At 48.4% G+C, this 22566-nt stretch overlaps 8 protein-coding genes across 8 annotated transcripts; 5 read left to right on the top strand and 3 right to left on the bottom strand.

The window, feature by feature from the left end:
- Positions 1 to 270: 270 nt before the first annotated feature.
- Positions 271 to 1862, top strand: Pdw03_3207 (ATP synthase subunit beta protein; the record flags this gene model as incomplete). The annotated part of the gene is made up of 7 exons (XM_014676940.2): positions 271 to 686; positions 753 to 792; positions 845 to 1118; positions 1526 to 1546; positions 1606 to 1666; positions 1734 to 1757; positions 1805 to 1862. The coding sequence occupies 7 exons, from the start codon at positions 271 to 273 to the stop codon at positions 1860 to 1862; spliced, it is 894 nt and encodes a 297-aa protein (XP_014532426.2).
- Positions 1863 to 2083: 221 nt separating this feature from the next.
- On the top strand, positions 2084 to 3953 carry Pdw03_3206 (Aflatoxin biosynthesis regulatory protein; the record flags this gene model as incomplete). Its single annotated transcript, XM_014676941.2, has 2 exons — positions 2084 to 2296; positions 2346 to 3953. The coding sequence occupies 2 exons, from the start codon at positions 2084 to 2086 to the stop codon at positions 3951 to 3953; spliced, it is 1821 nt and encodes a 606-aa protein (XP_014532427.2).
- Positions 3954 to 5283: 1330 nt separating this feature from the next.
- Positions 5284 to 6062, top strand: Pdw03_3205 (Cysteine dioxygenase type I; the record flags this gene model as incomplete). The annotated part of the gene is made up of 3 exons (XM_014676942.1): positions 5284 to 5565; positions 5640 to 5898; positions 5956 to 6062. 3 exons carry the CDS (start codon positions 5284 to 5286, stop codon positions 6060 to 6062), a joined length of 648 nt encoding a protein of 215 aa, XP_014532428.1.
- Positions 6063 to 12357: 6295 nt separating this feature from the next.
- On the top strand, positions 12358 to 13974 carry Pdw03_3204 (Hexokinase-1; the record flags this gene model as incomplete). Its single annotated transcript, XM_014676943.1, has 1 exon — positions 12358 to 13974. The coding sequence occupies one exon, from the start codon at positions 12358 to 12360 to the stop codon at positions 13972 to 13974; it is 1617 nt and encodes a 538-aa protein (XP_014532429.1).
- A 921-nt stretch (positions 13975 to 14895) lies between these two features.
- On the bottom strand, positions 14896 to 17987 carry Pdw03_3203 (Polyketide synthase, putative; the record flags this gene model as incomplete). Its single annotated transcript, XM_066100426.1, has 5 exons — positions 14896 to 15258; positions 15317 to 15559; positions 15624 to 16769; positions 16890 to 17897; positions 17952 to 17987. 5 exons carry the CDS (start codon positions 17985 to 17987, stop codon positions 14896 to 14898), a joined length of 2796 nt encoding a protein of 931 aa, XP_065955826.1.
- A 228-nt stretch (positions 17988 to 18215) lies between these two features.
- Positions 18216 to 18623, bottom strand: Pdw03_3202 (Polyketide synthase, putative; the record flags this gene model as incomplete). Its single annotated transcript, XM_066100425.1, has 1 exon — positions 18216 to 18623. The coding sequence occupies one exon, from the start codon at positions 18621 to 18623 to the stop codon at positions 18216 to 18218; it is 408 nt and encodes a 135-aa protein (XP_065955825.1).
- A 162-nt stretch (positions 18624 to 18785) lies between these two features.
- On the bottom strand, positions 18786 to 20945 carry Pdw03_3201 (Mycocerosic acid synthase; the record flags this gene model as incomplete). The annotated part of the gene is made up of 3 exons (XM_014676946.1): positions 18786 to 19720; positions 19771 to 20183; positions 20251 to 20945. 3 exons carry the CDS (start codon positions 20943 to 20945, stop codon positions 18786 to 18788), a joined length of 2043 nt encoding a protein of 680 aa, XP_014532432.1.
- A 1006-nt stretch (positions 20946 to 21951) lies between these two features.
- Pdw03_3200 (Serine hydrolase FSH) lies at positions 21952 to 22435 on the top strand (the record flags this gene model as incomplete). The annotated part of the gene is made up of 2 exons (XM_066100424.1): positions 21952 to 22210; positions 22257 to 22435. The coding sequence occupies 2 exons, from the start codon at positions 21952 to 21954 to the stop codon at positions 22433 to 22435; spliced, it is 438 nt and encodes a 145-aa protein (XP_065955824.1).
- Positions 22436 to 22566: the final 131 nt, after the last annotated feature.

Here is a 22566-nt window from a genome sequence, read left to right as displayed (position 1 = left end):
TCTAATTCATGTGTTATCAGTAAAATAAACTACTTATTCTCTCTGCAAATATTGACTTGTCTCTCTAAACACACCCTTCTCTATCCTTTCTCTGCACCCATATCCTCTATCGACCGCGTCTGGAACACTTGACATCTACACCCATCTGTATTCACCCTTTTCAATCTTTATTTATCAATCAGTCTACCGAATCTGATATGTTGGTTAGAAATTTGAAATAGCGGGCATTTTTTCCAAGGTTCCCCCAGGAGGTTCTACTACTATTCCGACATGGAAGACGGCTTCTACAATGCTTCGGACCTGAACTCAGTCCTCAGCACACTATCTAGTCTAGCTTCACAGGGCCAGAGAAGCTCTAACCAGCATATAAATACACCAAACAGTCTGCCAAAAATTACTTCATCTCAATCCAAGCCCTCACAGGATCCACGACCGCCGCAGCTAAGGATAACGAGACCGTCCACCACTTCTACTTCTGCATCTGACTCCTCAACAATTACCACTTGGCCTGCAGCACTAAAATATGTGATGCGCACCGTGGGTCAAAATGAAGAGACTCAAGCGCGCATTCGCGGTCTGATCCGAAGTCAACACCGTCATGAACAGCAATGGTTCCAAGCTCGCGAGGCATTATTGAAGCAGCAACAGGGTCGCCCTGAGAAACAGAGGGAGCTAGACGCAGTACTGTGGGTTTCTCTCTATACTACTTCTCAGTAGTGTTGTTCTATTGACTGATGACTAACGCAAAAAAGGAGGGCAATCGGTGCCCCCGTAAAAGAGGAGGTTGGCACGGTATGTTCTTAATGCCTCTTTTATTTATTCGCTTTGACTAATTGCCAAATAGACCGAAAAGGAGTTAGCCGCAGAGATCGCAACCTACGACGGAAAGGTTCATAGGGCAGCCGTGCAAATGGGAGATGCTATTATTGCCGAATTGCGCAGTCTGTGTATTCCATTCTTCACGCTTCGGAAGGACTTGATTCAAGATGCGCCACCCATCATAGAGGACTCACAGCTACGGAGCCAGACCGAGTTAACTGGAACCCCCTCATCGCCAATATCCAAGTCTGAGCTTGTGAAGTTGCAGCAACGCATGTTGGAATTACTTGAGGACCTGTGTAAATAGCGAAAATAGATCTCAGCATCTGCGATCTATTTTCGCCACTCAAAGTGAAATTTCGGACTGATATACTTGGGCTATCATTAATTCATTCTCGAAAAATTCTGTTCTCTAGCCGCACTCTATTTTCAAACAGCATTCTTTGCCTCTTTGGGTAGCATCATGTGATTCCATATCAGTGGTCTGACTTCGAATACTTCAATTGGAATGGAGGGTCTACATAGTTAGTACATGTTTTCAGGACTGCAACACGTTAATTTTGAACGTTGAATGACTGAATTTGCCCGGTTACTTGTTCAAATTCCGAACTCGACCAAGTGTGGCTTCCGATTTCGATCTCTAAACTTGTCTCTGTCGCTCTTTGATACCGTTCCCAAGACCGAACGCATACCTGCCCTCATCCAGCACCAGTTTATCCCCTACCCAGTGAGCAGCTTCCCGCTTTGGAACTAAAACATTAGTAGTGATGCCTTCGGCATGAGCAGTGGCGTTTTTCTTTTCAAAGCCGACGAGGAGAGCCTGCTTTGTTGAGGCTGTTGGCCAGTTGTAAATTTGTACAAGTTCCTGGCCATCGACCGCACCTATGTTCTTAACCTGCACCACGACTGACCAGTATATCCCTATACCGTGAACACTGGTGAGACTACTCGAGTACAGAGTGAACTCAGGCCATAACCAAACCAGCAAGAGACAGCACATCTGGGTGGTGATTACATCATCTGTGGCCGACTTGGGTAACTAACTAACCTTGAGAGCTGTGGCAAGTGCTTCTGCATTTGTCCATCTATCCAATAAATTTGAGCTTTAGGTGAACATTTCCAACACCGTGAAGCAACACTCACACTAACTTGCAACGAATTTTCTTCGACCTGGCATTTGTCGGAATGCTTCGGCCGACCGCCCTTCAAACGCCGATAGCCCCGGGGATTGAAACGTCAACCCTTCACTCTATCATTTCTTAGCATGACCCCGACACGATCAACCAAAAGCGGTCTAGCCTCACTGGCTTGTACCGAGTGCAGAAAGCAACATCTCAAATGTGATGCCAGCAAACCATCATGTTCGCGATGTGTTCAAAATGGGTTACTCTGTCAATACCTACCCTCTCGACGGGGCGGACGCAGGAAATCACGACTTGAGACTCCATATCAACGCCATCCGCAAACCCATCTCAATGTTAGTACTCCTTTCTCTTCGTCATCGTTCTTTATTAAATTAGTCCTAGACCCGATATCAATCTACGGACCCTGTTCTGCCAATAGCTCCTGCACAGGCTACACCAGAGAATCCTTCGGTGCAGGCAGGCACGCAGACAGGACTTGATATTCCCACTGGGCCAGTCTCTTGGCCAGTGATGCTCTCGGGAAATGCTCCTGTTCAGCAAACTGTGGAACCAGCAAGCGAACTGTCGCTCTATGACGAGCGCTTGCCTCGCTTGTACTATGAAAATTTCCACGTCGCCCATCCGATCTTGGTGCCCAGCTCCTTGTATCACGACCAAAATTACCCTCAGTTCTTACAGCTAGTTGTACATTTTGTGGGGTCCCATCACATTGCCTCTGTTTCAAGCCAGCCGTATAAGGACCAAGTCGTTGCTGAGCTGAAGACAAATTCTGATCGATCGGCTTCCATGGTTCAGGCTTGGCTACTATATTCCATTGCGCTGTACGCCCGCGATGAATGGACTGAGGCCCAAGATGCCCTCTCTCGTAGCATTGATATTGCTTTGGAGCTTGGCATGAACCGTTGGTCTTTCGCTTCATCCACCAACCCCGAAAGATCTCTTGAAGCCGAAAGCATGAGACGAACATGGTGGGAACTGTATGTCACCGACATCTTCATGGCAGTCCCGCTTAAGACCACCACATTTCGATGTAGCACCGTGTCACCGGAGGTGGCCTTGCCCTGCGAAGAGTCAACTTATAATTGTGCGGGTGATATCTCGAAACCACGTATGATGATCGAGTTTAAGCGGAGGATACTCGCGGCAGAGGATACTGTTTTTTCATCCTTCAGCTACCGCATCGAGGCTACGACCATCTTATGCCGGGTTCTTGTCTTGAATCGACTACGTGATTGTCACCGCGATCATCTCCAAGCTGTCGAAAATGCACTAGTGAGCTGGATCAACCACCTACCGTCCAAAAAGCTCGACATTGTTGATTCATACGGCAATGTTGACGAGATGATGTTTCAAGCGCATTTGACAATAGCCTATGCCGCCATGCTCCTACACTTACCCCGAAGCGACCTTCCATCTGTGTTGTCCCAGTCCCAACCAGATGATCGCTTCTGGCCTGGTCTGACTGGCCAGCTCTCATCAACCTTCACCCGTCTAGTCCACAGCATAAAAGCAACCGAGGCTTCAAGGCGTATCTCAGACTCCATATCTGTTTGTCCAAATGTGTCGAAGCACACTCCCTTCATCGTCCCCGCCTTGACCCTCTGCGGACTCATCCAGCTCGCCACGTCCACTAGTCATTCCGAGGAGTGTTTCGACCATCACTGCAACCGTGTCACACTCATTCTAGGATGCCTCAAGAGCACCCAGCGGACATGGAAACTGGCCGAGTCCCTATACCATGCTCTTCGGTCTTCTGCAGCAGAAGTTCTGTCGGATTCGATGGAAAAATGGAATGCCGAACCACTACAGCGATTCACCTCGGCAGCCACAATGCCTAACGACCAAGAAGGACATAGCTCCAATGCCAATCCCGCCCCAGTCATGCCAGACGGCCATGATTTGCCGCCGGAATTTTCCCCGCAATTTATCGACCCAACTTGCTACAACGCTTCGTTTTTCAGTGCTATTCCTGACTTTGATATGCATTAGAACGGTTATACCCGGGAGCCAGTGTAGCATTCAATATGTTGCAGAGAAAAAACAAACAACTCACTAAGTTAGATGTCATATTTACCTAACGATTTCTGGTGTAAACATCAGCCAGCTTCTTTGTGCAGTGTGAACTAGGCCTTGGGCCATAATTAAGTCTATGCTGATGCTAACGATACGTAATAATGATAGGGGTCCGAGCATGAATTCTTGGAAGGTGTCGCAGATGACCAAACGCCGATTGGATTTATTTCGAGTCGCCGATGGTGCCGTCGACCCAATATTTGATTGGCCTGTTATACTCACCGGGTGTTTCATCCTGCCACGCGTGCATAGCACCGATCTCTTGTGCTACAAGGGACATTTCTTGTGAAGATAAATATACGTCTCTCTGAGAATTATCATTGCTGCGAATGGTAGCCATCCAATGTATTACACATTCTGTCCGATGTTCTACCAGGAAGCACAGTAACAAAGTTCGATACTACGGAATACAATCCTTTGCGCTTCTCAATCAATCATACATCGGAAAATAAGGCCAGAATATCCACCGGCTATTTCTTTGTTGGGTCTATTTTGATCGAACATCTTGTGATAACCGTGATAGCCATATGCCTATCTAAATTCGTGGTTCATGACATAGGAATGCTTCTCGCTTAACTTGTTCACCGATGCATTGACCTGCAAAGCCACATTAGTACACAGTCACACTGGACTAGTAACCCTTGCGTCATGAATTATACGAGAGCCTAAGGGTATCAGGTGGTTGAACCGCAGCTGCTTTTCTTATGCGTTGGATGTTCTCGTAGCGGCGTCATGTGTGTTGATTTTCTCCTCTCTATAGGCTTTCGGATTGAAATTTAAAACCCCGGAAGAGATTAAAGAAATTGAAATTTGTTTACACCTAGGAACCTGAGTCTAAGAAATGTGAGCTATGTCTAGGTTGTTTCAAGGCTTATTCAATAGCGGAACATACATGGTTTTGACGGGAGTAGAGCTGATTTTCCGGAATGCAGATTTTCGCTTTCCGGATACCTTCTCCCTTTTTATTTTATATAGATTATTCTTACTGGCAAAGAAATAAATGTTCAGGCCTCTGGGTAATATCAGGTGAGACTGTAATCGGTCTGGGGTGCTGGAGAGCAGGGCATTGGATCAATCGGCGATTGAGATCATATTTTTGTGATTCAGCTCGCACGGGGAAGAATCCAGGGGGAAATAGATGCGAATTGATTCCGGAGATATAACTCATCCGTGGATCCCGTTTATAACTTCTCCTAGCTTTCTAAGAATACACACTCCTCCAACATCACTATAACTTCAATCCGCCATGCCTGCTGTCATCCCCTTGCTCCCTCTTGGCACTAGCCGATCACTAGGCAACAAGCACTACACCCCCCAGTACAGCTTAGATGATCTCGTACAAGACATCAAGGCCTACCTAGGCGAGAGTGGTGGCATTTCTTCGGCAGATGTGGATAACGAATACCTGATCTCGCTGGCGCAGAAGTACATCTCTGATCCGAACGACTGGGCCCGCTTTTACTACAACGACACCAGCAAGAATTACACTCGCAATGCTATCGAAAACATTAACCAAAAAGCAAACATTGTGAGTTTTCATTCTTATGCCGGCTAGATCCTGTCAAAAGAGGATCCCGAGACTTGGATACTAACCCATCCCAGCTCCTGCTCGTGTGGAACCCCGGGAAAGGCTCCCCCATCCACGACCATGCCAATGCACACTGCATCATGAAGGTCCTGGCTGGCACGCTACAAGAAACTATTTACAACGTCCCCAATCAGGACTCTGATCTTCATGGTCCGTTGGAAATCAAGTCTGACACGAGGCACTCCATGAATGCCGTCGCCTATATCTCGGACGATATTGGGCTGCATCGCGTTCACAACCCGAGTAGTGACCAAGTTGCTGTCTCTCTGCACTGTAAGTTTTGGATGCAATCTTTTGAAACAGTAATTGAATACTGATGAGTAGTTCCAGTATATACCCCGCCTAATGCCGCCGACTATGGGTATAACATTTACAACGAAATGACAGGCAAAGCGAGCTTTGTCCAACAGGCTCAAGCTGTTTCTCAGAAAGAATGAGACTTTCAGAGATGAGACTACGGACCAGATTATAATTTGCTGCCATCTACTTCCTTCTATTTTGTATGCGCCGTTAGCCTGTCAAACCAGATATGATGAATGATGTTCCATTTCGCTCGGTGCTGGCGCCGGCGAGGTGATTTTCTGATTGACTCAAGATCATTAGAAGTCATTCGATACATTTCTAATGAAGGTGATGGAAATCCCAACAAGCTAGCCAAGTTATTGCGAGTTGATTTGAATGGGGTCGTTTCATCTGGACGATCCCATGTGTAGCCCCAACTTCCCACGTCCGGAAGAGGCCAACCTCCACTCCGCCTGTTTTGGAGCATTCAAGTGTGGATCAGATGAGACTCTCAGGTCTATAGCATGAAGCATGAATTCTCTCATGCCGGTGGTCGATGCACATCCGCGATGTTCCCGGGGTTTTTGCCGGGTTCGGAAGGAACTCGGCTTTCGAGTTCAGGTCAGTAGAGTAAATTATTTTAACCTGGTTGATGTAGGCCTAATTCAAGTGTTCAAGAATTGGATTCTCGCCATGTTCATGTTCAGACTTCGACTGCCTCAGTCCATGACAGCAAAATCGGCTACGGCCGTCACTTTACTACGCGTTGGAGCTTGTGACAGAAATCTGACTATATGAAATGTGTCAGAATACCAGGTGCAATGTATAGTGGAAACCATTTATGACCTCAGTAGGCTCGGCTATCCCACAACAAAAGTACAAAGATCAGTCATTTAGATCCCACATAGATTGTATAATAGGGATTTTAATTATTTTTTGTTAGTTGGAGAATTTGATACCTATCGTTTTAACCGATGTATTTTATTAGTTAGATTTCTATTAGTTATAAGCATAGAATCGTTCAACTAAAGAAACAATATTACTATCGCCGAAGAGAGGTGTCACGGTGCGAACCGTGATGCTTAGTTAGAGGAAGATCACGGCACGTGATCTCCGAATTGTTTATCTGAACTTCAGTTCTAGATCCTGTTGTAGCTCTTCGAGCTACGTCTTACCCTTGCGGAGCGCGAAGATCCAGGCGCTCCACGAGATACCTGTAAAGTCCCGTCCGAGGAACCTGCGTGCACGACCAACTGGTCTCGAGAAACGAGACATAGCAGCCGTATCGCTAGCTGTGTGTGCTGCGTATGCAAGAAAGAAATACAGCATGTTCGCAATTACAACCGCGGACATCGAGACTGCACTGAACCTGACCCCGTGTCTGCACTGCCTGAAGAGTTTAGAGACTTCGCCGAAGTGTTCTCACCCAAGGAAGCCGAGCGCTTGCCACCTCACCGATCATACGACCACAAGATGGTCTTACAAGAGGACAAACCCTTACCTTTTGGGCCCCTCTATCCCATGTCCCGAAATGAGCTCGAGGTCCTGAAAGACTGGATCGAAGATAACCCGAGGAAAGGGTTCATTCGGCCCAGCTCCTCGCCCGCTGCCTCGCCTGTTCTGTTCGTGAAGAAACCCGGCGGAGGTCTCCGCTTCTGCGTGGATTACCGTGCACTGAACGCAATCACTGTTAAGGACCGTTACCCGTTGCCGCTGACCAAGGAAACCCTGAATAACCTGAAAGGGATGAAGTTCTTTACGAAGATTGATATCATCTCCGCCTTCAACAATCTGCGAATTGCGAAGGGACAAGAATACCTGACTGCCTTCCGTACGAGATTATGACTGTTCGAATCATTGGTGATGCCATTTGGTTTAACTGGAGCCCCCGCATCCTTCCAACGATTTATCAACGACACGTTACGAGAGTACCTGGACTGTTTCTGTACTGCTTACCTGGACGATATCCTGATTTACAGCCGCACGCGTGCGGAACACATAGAACATGTACGAAAAGTCCTCCAGCGCCTCCGAGAGGCAGGCCTGTTCGCAAAACTATCGAAATGCGAATTCTGTGTGTCCGAGACGAAGTTCCTTGGTATTATCATCGGTGAAGATGGTATCCGTATGGACCCCGACAAGATCGAAACGATCGTGAACTGGAAAACACCGACCTGTCTGACTGATGTGCAAGCCTTTATTGGGTTCGGCAACTTCTACCGCCGCTTTATCAGAGACTTCTCGAAAGTCATCGCCCCGCTCGTGAGACTCACGAAGAAAGACGTCCGTTTCGAATGGACACCTGTCTGCCAGCTGAGCTTCGAAGCCTTGAAGAAGGCGTTTACATCTGCCCCGGTTCTGAAAGCGTTTGACTGGTCCAAGGAGACAGTCCTGGAAACAGACGCGTCTGATTTTGTCTCTGCCGGTGTACTGTCTCAGTACGATGACGCTGGAATACTGCACCCTATCGCATTTTTCTCGAAAAAACACTCCGCCGCCGAGTGTAACTATGAGATATACGATAAAGAACTGCTAGCCATAATCCGCTGCTTCGAAGAGTGGCGTCCCGAACTGGAGGGCACACCCTCGCCCGTGAAGGTCATAACTGACCACCGCAATCTGGAATATTGCACGACAACGAAACTCCTGAACCGCCGCCAAGCCCGATGGTCTGAATTACTGTCCCGGTTTAACTTTAAGATCACGTACCGTCCCGGAAAACAAGGTGCAAAGCCCGACGCCCTGACCAGGAGGTCAGAGGATATCCCTAAAGAGGGGGATGAGCGCTTAGCGCATCAGAGCCAGACTGTTCTGAAGAAAGAGAACCTACAGATAAACGTCACAACACGACAGAGAAACGGAGTCACTACAACCACTCCACCTGAACTGCCAGACCTGCCAGAAGAACCGCCTGCTACCGCTGAAGTCCCGCCTATTATCACCGTTCCGCCCGACATTGCCGATCCGCCCATCACCGCTGCTCCTGAAAGAAGAGTCCGATTCATCGAGAACAACCTGCCCGAACCACCATCTACGATCAAGGATTTACTGCTGGAAGCCTACAACCAAGATAAAGTAGTACAATCTATCCTGGAAGCGTTAGACAAGAACGCTAGCCGTCACCCTGAGATTACACTTGCCGACTGCGAACGAAGAGGCAACTACCTCTACTACCGGAACCGCTTATACGTCCCTGACAACGATGAACTGAAAGCTGAAATACTGCGCCTGTGTCATGACAAGCCCACCGTGGGACACCCTGACCGGTCGAAGACCTATGAACTGCTGTCCCGAGAATACTACTGGCCTAGAGTATACCAGTACGTGAGCGACTGGACCAAGAACTGCCATACCTGCCGCCGTATCACCCCCGCCCGAGAAGTCCGTCAAGGAATCCTGAGACAACTGCCCGTACCTGAGAGAGCCTGGCAAGATATCAGCATGGACTTCATCACGCACCTGCCCCTGAGCTACGGTTACGACGCCATCCTAGTCGTGGTAGACCGTCTGACCAAGATGAAGCACTTCATACACTGCAAGGGAACCTGCAACGCTGAAGAAGTCGCCCGCCTGTACACCCGTCATGTCTGGAAACTGCACGGCCTGCCGAATACCGTTGTATCTGACCGAGGACCCCAGTTCGTGGCCCAATTCTGGAAACACCTGACAAAGCGCCTGCGAATCACCAACCTGCTGTCAACCGCTTATCACCCGGAAACTGATGGCCAGACTGAACGCGCGAACGCCGTACTGGAACAATACCTCCGAGCGTATGTGTCCTACTTACAGGACGACTGGTCTGAATGGCTCCCGCTGGCCGAATTCACTGCAAACTCTCATTACTCCGAGAGCACCCGAGTTTCTCCGTTCTACGCGAACTATGGGTTCCACCCCCGCATCGTAGATTTGGTCTGGTGGAAAGTGTCGTTTTTCATGCCGGATCTCCCATCCTGATTCGGTCATGTTCTGCATGGTGAGTTGTGAGGGGCCAATTGGATAGTTTTGTGTGGGGTCCCTTATCCATGAAGCCCTCAGGGCCTTTGTGGTTTGGAGGCTGTCACATTTCAAGGGCAATCAACGCGACAAACATGACCAATGAGAGTGAACAGTTTTTCAGAATGTTAGATTGAGTACTGCACTTCTAGGGGGAGCCGATATTTGCCGCTGAACGTGTGATGAGAAAGACGATAGATGGGACGGTGGACTGGTGTATCGTTTGTCCTTTTCCTTTTGAAAAAAAAAGTCTACATTCAGGTGAAACATGCTTACCACAAGAAATAAGGATCTAAAAAAGGGAACTAGATATTACTACTCTGTGGTGAGAGCTCATAGGCACACAAAGAAGGCGACATAACCGAGACAACACTGTCTTGATGCATATTTAAGGGTATTTTAAAGACACGCGTGACTACGATAATTTGCCGGTTCGATGATGCCGACAACGAAATTGTGGATAAAGAACATCACATCCAATCGAACTATGGGGGCTATTGAGCATTGGCTATCGACATCGACATCCATAGGTAGCAAGACTTTGTTGGGGCTCAGAATTATCCGAGTGGCCGTAATCTGTCACAAAACCCCTAGCGTGCAGTGCATCAATTGTGCCAGGGTGGATCTTGACGCTGACCATATATTCCTAATCCCTCAGATAGTCTTTTTGTTTTTTACTTGGTGGAAGCGTTCGGACGATGAGTAGCCCGGAGGCTATGCTGATCGACGTAGATGACCTATAACATGCACAAACAGTGGGGTTAGTCAAGAACAGCGAGTGCAACGACATGGGGGATCGTGGCTGGGAAGGATCTTTCAGACCGATAGAAGCATTGCCGCGCTATTGTCCAACTTGCTAGTCATATCCTCGCGTTGGGCACTAGCTTGATCCTCCTTAACAATCGTTTCGACCTAATGACTGATCTACTTATGTTGTAGGACTCTAGCATATATGCAAGATCCGCCATAGATTCTGGAATTCCCAACTTCCCCCGGTGACACCCGCCTCTTGCACTTGGTGTAGCCGAGGTCGCATTCAAAGATCTCGGTGCCCTTCTTGTCGCGAATCCCCTAGACTGATATAATTCTGGCCTTAATGAGACCTACAGATGGTGCGAAGAGCTACTCAGCTTGGCTTTTGCCTTTGCTTTACCTAGATCGGTATGATGTGGTGCTTGCAGCGTAGATGAATGCCATGGCAGTTCCCTGATACATCGCCAGCAAAGTCGGATTTTGGTAATCTGACACGAAATGGAATGTTGACCCTTTTCCAAGAGGAAGCGGATCATTGAGATGGTTGACCCCTCCCCCTCCCCCGGGGCTATGGACAACACGATCAATTTGAGGCTCAAAGGGTGGACCCTGTTTTCTGCTGTGACAGGTAGAAGGTTTAGTTAGATATGTTGTACACAAAAGTACTCGAGACACTATGCTTTGACAGGTTTAGCGTAAGATAAGCTAAAAAAAAACAAAAAAACGAAGCATTTCTGAGAGATCCATCGAACAGAATGTCCTCAATTGGGATCGCTTGGATGTTTCAGAATCACATTAGCCCGATAAGAGAATGAGAAAATCAGAAAATGAGACATTAAGCCGAAGCAGTGATATCGAGGGGGGAAGGGGAAAAAAAAAAGAAACGAAGGTACTCGGTCAATGATTCAGTTCCACATGTAACCCTCCGACTGCCACCGTTGCACTCAAGGGGGTCTCATTGAATTATGTATGGGTACATTGGGAATGCCGGTGCTCGGTCTCTTGATGATCGTATGTTCTCCATCATTTAGGAATGCTTCTTAATTCTATCTGAAACCATATATCATCTACCATATTGACAAGTATTCCTCTATTTTATCCATGCAATTACACCATTCTAACCGAGGCTATAGGGAGCCCTCCATAATTCCATTCCACTTATGCCGTACTACTATACAGATCTGAAACATAAAGTGTTTTCGAATGGTGGCTTTTGGAATGGCTTTCTTTAATGTTACTCTATAGTATCGGAGTCATCGTAGAGTATCTGCACAACATCGACATAAATTACCGTTACAGTACCATACCTAGTGCATTGCAACACCGCAAGGGCTTCTTCTCCCAAACCGTTGCACTTGCGGTGACACTGTCAACTCAAGAATGGGCCAATGTTGATCCATGCGTAGGGGTCGATACCCTTATTGTCCCTCTGCTTTTCTTCCCTTTCTACTTTCTCCTGGTGGGGATTATTGCTTCCACACTCCCACCGATCCACTCACAGACACAACTCCAGTGGGAGTGTCACATCGGCCTGCCCCCTCCCCTCCCCTCTCTCTCTCTCTCTCCAAACCTTGGTTATAACTTGAGATCTTTCTTCCTTGACCTCAGTTGCTTCATGATCATCCGCACGTCAACGTAGTGAATTTCGATCCCTCGCTCCCGGCTTGCGAGACCTCGCCTCTCCTTCATTTCCCTTCCCCGACTATGTCGGCACCACTGGTCAAGGTGCTACACCGATTGCGAGAGTTGTTCCATAACGTTCTCGCCACACTCGAAAGCATGATCCTGTTCCCCTCATTCTTCCGTGGCCTCTCGCGACGGCGCCAAAAGACGTTCCTCGGCGCCCATGGAAAACGCCGCAGCCTCGATCACTTCGCCGAAGAAGTGGAGACCTTGTGCTCCACGCCGCTATCAACGCGCAACATGGTCGAGATGTCTGAGAAGATTCGCGCCCAGTTTCGGGAATGTTTACAGACTAGCCCATTCTGTATGCTTCCATCCTACAATACTACACTTCCTGCTGGCACGGAAAAGGGCACTTATCTGGCATTGGATGTGGGTGGATCGACGTTTCGCGTAGCTCTGATTGAACTAAATGGCCGGCATGAGGAAGTACGCATCTTGAAAGTGTCGTCTGTACACATTGACGAACAACTCAAGATGCTCGAAGGGACACAATTCTTCGATTGGATGGCAGGGCAGATTGAGACCATCTTAAAGGAAGTTGGGGCAGACTACGGCCGTGGCGATGTACCGCTGGGGATGGGGTTATCTTGGTCTTTCCCCATTGAACAGATATCGCACAACCGCGGGTTGGTGATTCACATGGGTAAGGGATTTAAAGCCTCCGTTGGCACGGTAGGCCAGGAACTGGGTGATCTCCTCATCCAATCATGTCGCAAGCGCAATTTGAACGTCGAGGTTGCCGCTATCGTGAACGACAGCTCGGCAGCTCTACTGTCGCGGGCCTATGTCGATCCCAAGACTCGAATGTCTCTCATTTTGGGTACCGGTACCAACATGGCAATTCACTTCCCAGTGCATGAGATTGGAACGTCCAAGTTCGGAGTCCGTCCGGAGGGTTGGTTTGGCCACGCCAAGCATGTCCTCATCAACACCGAGATGAGTATGTTCGGCGGAGGAGTGCTTCCTACGACACGGTGGGATGACATGCTGAATCGCACGCATCTGCGTCCCAACTATCAGCCGCTCGAATACATGATCACAGGTCGGTACCTAGGTGAGATTGTGCGTCTGATCATTGTCGAGGCAACTGAGACTGCCCGCATGTTTGGCGGCGAGCTTCCACACTCCATGCGTGAACCTTATTCCTTCGATACAAGTATCGTCGCTTGCCTCGAAGAGGACTCCTCTCCGTCGCTTTCCACCTCGGCCGCCCTCCTGCAGAAGCTGCATGCCTTCCACAACCAACCCTCCGTTGACGATCTGCGATTTCTGCGCCGCATCTCGCAGACAGTCTCCCGTCGTGCCGCCGGATACCTGGCGACAGCCATACACAGCATGTGGTGCCTTCGTAACGAGGCGGAATTCCCCACACCCCCTTCTACTGTCGACTCTTTCGATAAGGAATCTCCTGAAATCACAATTGTCGAGCACGGAGACTCGGATAAGAGCCTTTCCATCGCCTGCGACGGCGCCGTCATCAATAAGTATCCTGGCTTCCGCGCTGCCTGCCAGAGCTATCTGGATCAGTTGACGGAGGAAACATCACCGGGTGCCGGATGCTCCATCCGTCTCAATCCGGCCCCTGAAAGCGCCATTCTCGGTGCGGCAGTGGCAGTGGCTATCTCCGTTGCTTGAAGAGCCCGCCTAGCTATAAATCTATTGGTAAACAGGAGTGATACACGAACTCAACGCTGAGCATAGACCTTTTGCTATCTCTTTTGTTGTGTTTTTCTTTTTAGCCATGTCTATCGGTCCATTGGCGCATGGAATGTGATGAGCTTCCGTGGTCTTTCTGATTTCTCATCTACATGGGCATTCCCGGAGGGGAGTTGTGGAAATGGTGTTTTTTGTTTTTTTTTCCTTCTTTGCCTCTTCACTTTCGACAGTTGAGTCGTTTAGCATCAACAAGGAGTTTCTGGATTCTGGAATTGACAGGAGTCTCTCAATATGGGTTTCTACTGGGTGAATGGTTATGGAGTTCGGTCTCGTTCATTCATTTTTTTTTATTAACGGGTCCTACGTTTCCTCAAATTCACGGAGGCACATTTGTTTTGGTCCATTCTTACCGTCTATTACCCACGTTCGTGCGTTCTATTACTTTGTCTCTATGTGGATCAGGCCTATGGTCTCCAACCGCTAATGCGCCATGACTCATTTTCCCATAGCAAATTGTGACTGTCTAGCTCACCGCTGGTTTTTCGTCATCTGCTTATTACCAACCTTGTACAAATCCTTTCACTTGGCTCTTTAAATCTAAATCTAATACTTCTCTCATTAGATGAGCATTACATTTCAACTAGTAACCTGCTAAACAAACCAAACAGAGAGCCATCATACCGAGAGTTAGATTTACATGCGGAATTTGTCATCAAATGTTGTAAAAGAGTCCCTGGCACAGAGCATTTAACATCTCCCTCGAAGGATCGAGAACCGCCTAGGTAGATGATCGAGAAAACAGTGACAAGAATTGAACTTCATTGATAAAACTGGCGTGACATTGAGACATTCAAATGTATGAAAGACTTTGCTTACGAAGTTTCTTATAGGCAAAATGAGCTAGGGCGCACTGGCGGTTGGGGCCGTAATAAGTTCCCTAACGTGCACTGGCTCTGTTATTCTCATGAAAGTTGCCCTACAAAGACTTATTTGCTGGTAAAACACAGTACAAGCCTCGACAGACCCCTGGCTGCTGACATTGCAAGCCTTGACGATAATTTGTACTCCCAGCGGAGCCACAGTATCAATCAAAGATCGAACTTTCTCATCAATCGTGGCTTGACGAGACACAGGTATGATAGTCTTTGCACCTTTCGAGGACATCCACTTGGCGATGCTTCTGCCTAGGCCACCTGCGCCACCAACCAAAATGTAGGATGCATCAGGTCGTAAGAGAGTTGGACTGGTCTTGGGAGCCACGGCCTGAAACATGAACGATCAGACTTGAACATCTGAACCCAGACATTGTGTTTTTGTTTACCTTGACTTGATCACCTTCATGGGGAACTACCACAATCTTACCCATGCTCTTGCCATTCTGTAGTGTGCGGAATGCCTTCTCAATCTCAGAAATCCGATAAACCGAAAGTGGTCGGACGGGATGCACCGATCTCTCACTAAGCAGTCGACCAACGTCACCCAGGAGGCGCTTCATCAGCTGTGGCTTGAACTTGCCAACCTTGGTGAGATCAACCGACGAGAAGTTGACGTTGTGCTCAAAAGGCTGCATGTCAAGGCGAGTGTTTTTCGTGATATCAGCCTTGCCAATCTCAACAAATCGCCCGAACGGCGCGAGACACTCCCAAGTCTCGCGCAAAAAGATCACCTGCCAGGGAGTTGACGATGACGTCCACGCCAAAATCACCGGTAGCTCTGCGGATGCTGCGGGCAAAAGATGCATCACGACTATAGAAGATGCGGCTTTCGGGAATATCGTACTGGCTCATCAAGAACTGTTTTTTATGGAGGCTTCCAACTGTAACAAAAATGTCTGCGCCGATCGTCTGCGCCAGCATTATTGCGGCTTGACCGACACCACCAGCACCGGCATGGATCAAAACCCGCTCTCCGGCTTGCAGCTGACCTAGGCCAAACAGAGAGTAGCATGCAGTACAGAATACAACCGGCACTGATGCTGCCACCTCGAATGACATGTTAGCTGGAATTTCCGCAGCGCTGGTCGCAGAGCATCGTGCATAGGTCGAGAAACAGCCTTCTGGCATGGCCATGACTCTTTGGCCAATCTTGAAATTCTTCACATTGGATCCTATATTGGAAACAATGCCACTGTATTCAATTCCAAGGTAGGACTGTGCAAGCTGGCCCATGGAGACCACAATGTCTTTGAAATTGAGACCGCTCACTTTGACTCGAAGTTCAATCTGGTCTTTCCCTAGTGGCAGGGGATTGTCATTTACCAAGTGGAGGGAATCAAGAGCACCTGGATTGCGGATCTGGATCTTGAAACGGCGCCCGAGCTGCCTGAATGGTTGGGTCGAGATTGTCATATCGTGAGTCTCATTGTGGACGAAACTATTAGCAACACCATCTTCCACAATGCGTTGAACAAAGAGCTCTGAGCCTTTGGCCTGGAACTCGAGATCTTTTGAAGGCTGTTTCCCATCGGTGGGCCATAGAGCACTGATGGCTGCCTGAATAGACTTCTCGGGAGTTTCGATGTCCACAGGACACAACCCAAGAGTAGCTATTCTAGCCAAGGTCTCCGAGCGCAAGGTGCGAGTCAAGCCGACTGTCATTTGAGCATCGGGAGAATCAGCCCAGTAGACCCAGAGCACAGTCTGAGCTTTGAGCAGCGCCGTCTTGAGCCCTTCAAATCCATCTTCGGTGAGGTATCGCAGAGAAGTAGCTTCAGTCTGAAGTAAAACAAGTTGCTTTTGAGAGAAGTCAATGTCACCAAAGTCTCGGACGGAAACCTGCCACCCAGGTGTGCCGGATAGAGCAATGCTCAATTTCTCAGCAACGCCATCTGCTTTACCAAAATGGGTGATGAATAGATCGTGCTTGGGCTATACAGAATTCCTCTGAGCGTGTACTTTGCCTTTCTGTTCTGTTTGTTCATTTGTGTTTGCATCCTTGTCCTTGTGGATATAATCAAGATCAAGATTTTCCGTAGCACATCTGCGAATTTGAATATCTCCTTCAACGGTGTTTTCAACTTCGGCCAAGGGGTGCCAATCAATCTTATAGCACAGTTTGTGAGTGTCCTCACGGCGAGTGTCTGGATTTCTGAGGGGGGTCATCACCAGGCCATCTATTGTGATTATGGGCTCTGTGGAGCCCTCTTCGGTGGCAAAAAGGTCAAATTTGGTCGGTTCGGGAGAAGGCAAGCTGAGACTGCCACTGCAGTAACCTTTGAGAAATTGACCAGCTTTAGTTGGGACGTTGAGACCGACTGTCACACGCTTAATCATCGTCGGCATGTAAAGTGTGTCAAGGTCCATTCGGCCTAAGCCCTGGCCAAGGAGAGGCCATGCAAAATGTAGAAGTCCGTGGAGGAATGATGGGTGGATAGTCAACGGGGGTTCAAATCCCTTCGGCATCACACTTCGGGTATCTCTAACGTGCAAATCGCCGAACGAGTTGTGAGGGCTGGAGTAGCAGTTACCAATGTCCTGGAAGATAGGACCATACCCGGCCCCTAGATCACTAAGAACTTGGTACATGTGGGACATATCGAGATGATGAGTAGCCGATTTCTGAATTCGGGCAATTTGAGCTTTTGTGTAAGCGATCTGAGTGTCGAACGGGCTCGAGATCGCAGCCGACTGCTGTTTCGGATCTGAGCGAACCCGCACCTGGCCAGTGCAGTGCTCTGTCCATCCTCTCTTTGAAGTCCATGAGCAGACACGGAACTCATCCCAAACATCGGATGATCCACGGGTACCCTCAGTGTAAGGACGGAGATTAATGGTAGTCTCTGCATCTGTGTCATCACTGAGCACAAGCGCCGAACCGACAATGACCTCCCTCAATTCATATTGGCAGATTTCGATATCAGCTTGCTCCGCGCGTCGTCGAGCGGCCTCAATAGCCACCACTAACTATTGGACAGTCAGCAAGCATAACTTAAACTAAATATCATTTATTGCATTCACATAGCCTGCCGTGGGGTAAACGACCATCCCCTGCATCTTGTGGTCCCGGAGATAGGGAATCTCATCTAAGCGGATGATGTTCCGCCACGTTGGCTCCAGATCATTTTAGTAATTTGCCAAAACCCCCAAGACATCGTTCCTAGCGCGGTCTCTGATCCTATGCTTCTGTGAGATACGGGCAACATGCCAGTACCGCGCTCCATGTTGCCAAGGGTAGCGAGGCAAGTTGCTCAAGAACCACCGGTTTCCTGCACTCGTCTTGGATTAATTTACTTCTGTCATATTTAATGTAGCGCCTCGCATGTAGACAGCAGCAGCGGTATCTAGGACCGACTTAGCTGCATCTACTTCGCGAAGAATCGTTGGTGTATATGCATTCTTGGAGACAGTAGGACCCAAGCTTCTAAGATTGTCCATGATAGGGCCCTTCAATGTGGAGTGTGAACCAATTTCGACCATAAGATTGGGTCGTGTTTCATCCTCCGACATAATCTTGCCAAGAGCATTGGAGAACAATACCGGCGATGTCAGGTTAGCGATCCAGTATTCTGGACCAAGCTCAGAGGGTTCCGCAAAGCGTCCAAAGACTGAAGAAAAGAACGAGGCTTTTGCCAACGGGAAATGCTGAATATTCTCAATTGCAGTGAGGTAAGCCTCAGAAACCTTCTTCATATGGTTGGAATGATAGGCTACGTCAATCTTCAATTTTCGGCTGAAAAGTTTCTTGTCTTGGAGAACGCTTTCGAGTTTATCAATCGCGGACGCCTCCCCAGACACGGTCACGCTGGAAGGACTGTTCACGCAAGCGACGGTGGTGTAACCAGATATAGCCTTTCATATAGGCTGAACAGCCTCGCAGCGGATGCCAACGGCAATCATGGCGCCTTTGAGGGACAGGAACGAGGATTTGAGCAAGGAGGTCATTTGACCACGCCAGTAAGCCAGAGCCATTGCCCCCACCAAGTCATAAATTCCCGCAGCGTAGGCTGCACTGATTTCTCCAGAACTGTGGCCAATTACTGAAGCAGGACAGACTCCCCAAGATTCCAGAAGATTAACTAGCGCAGTCTGAAGCGCTGTGCAGGCAGGTTGACTTAGATGAGGGGAGTCAATCTCAGAGGTGGTGGAATCCTTTTCCAACTCTTCGATCAGTGAAAACTTAGCTCCGAGATTCCGGAGGCATAGATCAGCTCGTCTTATGGCCAACTCGTAAACAGGGTACTCATGTATGAGAGGAACATCCATCTGGGCCCACTGAGCCCCTTGGCCGGTGAATACAAATGAAACTATTGGAGCGCCTAGAACTCTGGATGGGTTGATCTTCAATTGAGCAAGACGGATTCCAAGGTCATCTAGCGAGGTAGCTGACACACCAACACGGTACGAGAGTTGGGACATCTTGTTACCTAGTGTATAAGCAAAGTTGCCGAATAGAGTCTTTTCAAAGACTTCTGGATGTTGCTCAAAGTAGATACCAAAGTCTTTGATTCTAGTGCGTAGAGACTCCTTGTCGTTGGCAGAGATCAAGAACAGCTTGCGTTTGGGGTCCACCTCAACATCCTCAACAGCTTCGTCTGGGGCTTTGGATAATAGCGGTGCCTTTTGAAGAACAGCATGTGCATTGGTTCCCTCAAAACCATAGTTGGACACGCTAAGGTATTTCATGCGAGAAGGCCAGGGCCGCGTCGTAGTTAAAATTTTCATATTCCACGCACTCATAGGAATGTCAGGATTCGCTTTGTTAAACTCGGCTTTCGGAAGCATCAAATCTAATCTCTATTAAGCATCATGGCTGCTTTAATGATGGAAATTATGCCACTGGCGCCCTCCAAGTGCCCAGTGTTGGGTTTGACTGATCCAACGTAAAGCGGGTTCCTCGGAATCCGGTTCTTTCCAAGTGCCGCATGGACTGCTGTAGCTTCGATAGGATCGCCGGTCTTTGTTCCAGTTCCATGCATCTCTACAAACCCGCATTCGTCCGGGTTGAGGTTCGCCTCTTCATAGACACGCCGAATTAGCTCCTCCTGGGCCTGGCCATTTGGAAGCGTAATGCCTTGTGTTCGTCCATCTTGATTGACTCCTGAATGTACAATGACAGCTCGCACGGGATCTTTGTCGCGCAATGCGGTGTCTAGGGGCTTCAGGATGACGACACCAGAGCCCTCGCCTCGCGCGAAACCGGATGTGGCTCTCTCGTCGAAGGAGAAGGTTTTACCCTCATCATTGAACAACCTATATGACTCAATAAAGTCAGATAATATGGTCCTAAGCTTGGCTTGGAGATCACGAGAATACTCACTGTGACATGGACATAGAAACCCAGATATCTGGTACAAGATTAAGGTGACAACCAGCAACGAGGGCTTCCTTGGACTCCCCACTTCGCAAACTCTGTACTGCATAGTGGAGTGCAACAAGTGAGGAAGAACAAGCCGTGTCCACTGTGATACTAGGCCCTCGTAGGTCGAAGAAGTATGAGATACGGTTGGATTGCAGTGAGGCCGCACAGCCAGTGGCTTGATGCATGAGAATCGTCTCGATATCACGGACGTTATTGAGTTCGTAATCAGAGAAATTTCCGCCGGCAAAGACACCCACCTTTTGGCGGGCAAAATTCTCTTTAGGTATGCCAGCACTCTCCAAAGCTTCAAACGCACACTCCAGCAGCAAGCGCTGTTGGGGGTCCATGGACGTAGCTTCTTGAACCGTAAGATTGAAGAAAGGAGCATCAAAGCGTGCGATATCCTCGTCAAGAAAATAGCCCCCCTTTGGGTTGAAGGAACCCACCTTGGACGGGTTAGGGTGTTGGAATGCTTCGACTGAGAAACGCTCTTTGGGAATGGGTGACCAGCCACTTCGAGCTCGTGTGCACAGTTCCCACAGATCACTGGGTGATGTAACTTGCCCCGGTAACCTGCAGGCATACCCGATTATGGCGATAGGCTGGGGATTGCCCTGCTCGCCACTAGGCGCACCTTCAAAATCACCGTTCATGTTTAATATGGTGAAAATTGCAGAAGGTGCAATTGTAAAGCGAGTCTAATGAAGTTCTGGGGGCCACATAGACGACACCGGGGAAATCGGGGAAACGGGCTGCCGAGATGGTTATAGTGCGCTATATAGTGTTGCAAACACCCAGCACTCCTGTTGTGAGTTATCTTGGGGGTTCACAGCTGAAAGAAGCTGTCTCTGCACCTACCATCGATGCTCTGCTAGCATTGGGTGATCGGTGGTTATTCCTGAATTGGTGCCTTTGAATGAAATTTTGTACCGTCCTACATTATAAGACAAAGCAATCGGTGGTAGTCAGGAAGTTGATACTCGGCAGAAATCCCGTGCTTCGGATTCATTTGCTTTAAACTACTTGCACTGCCCGAGCGGTGATTTGCCTATTTCCTACTATGCACAGATAACATATGTTCAACGTTGATGTCTATATCTGCTCGTTTCTTCTTCTTCCCTATTATCAAGTATATAGGCTCATATCTCCTATCAATAGAAAGTTACAGGTTGATTTAAGATGAGGTTCTTATGTCTTCATGGTGCCATTGGTAACATCGACGTAGGTGATGAGAGAAATTATAAGAAACATCATTACTAACCTTGTCATCGCAAAATATTAATATCCAGCTTGGTATACATCATTTGAATTTGAGATTTCAAATTGAGTGTTCGTTGACAACTTTGCAGATCCGTTGGTGAAGCAGATGGCCATGGACGGTTTCGCTTCATTCCACTACATCAACGGTCCTGTTCCTGTGTCTCCACCGGCAGGTACACTTTCCCCGAGCTTGAATACTGATAAAAGCCGACGCTGTCTCTAGGGTTCGCGGAGTATTTTGGTCTCGGGCCTCATTACCGGTGGCTGGAAGATGGAGGAGTAGCAGAGGACTCGATGATCTCTCGTGTGCGAAAATCTCCGCATGGTTCGTCTCCGGAAGATGTGATGAGAGCTTTGGGGAAGGACTGGAATGGTCATTGGAACAGTCACCATCAAGTCATGGAATATCTTTATGATACATTGGAAAAAAATCCTGATGTCGAAGGCATCGTCGGATATAGCGAGGGAGCCACGATGGCTGCAAGTCTAATTCTGAATGAGGATAGAAAGGCTCAGGAAACCGGCCGTCCTCGACGCATCAAGTGCGCGATATTCTTCACCGGCTGGCCTCCTCTCTCCCCCGAGCAGGACGTGGTCCTAGCAGATGAGAGCGAATATACTCTAGACATTCCGACACTTCATGTGGTTGGTGCGGATGGTAATTTTGATATCTACTGCTCCCTTTCAAACATTCAACTCGCCAGGAGTCTTTGGCACAGACCCCTACCGATACGGCGCACTAGCCTTGTTCAACATTTGCGACCCTGATACCGCACCAATGTTCGACACTGGACGGTGTCACACCATTCCTCGATCCGGTCCGGTGATCACAGAATTGGGAAATGTCATTCGAGACTTGATCGATAGAGCGTATAAAACGTGATGAAGGGCTCTGGTACCTGGGAAGCACAAAGCTCTTCTGTGTACCGTGTGACAGCAAAAATGCCATGGAAAAAATACACAAACTCGAACCTGAGGTGTTCCAGATTCTCACAGGCCATATTTGTGAGCCTT

This window comes from Penicillium digitatum, chromosome 1 (assembly GCF_016767815.1).
Source record: "Penicillium digitatum chromosome 1, complete sequence".
In the NCBI taxonomy this organism is placed as follows: domain Eukaryota; kingdom Fungi; phylum Ascomycota; class Eurotiomycetes; order Eurotiales; family Aspergillaceae; genus Penicillium; species Penicillium digitatum.
The sequence above is the reverse complement of the archived record's forward strand: the minus strand, read 5'-3'. Positions and strand labels throughout refer to the sequence as shown.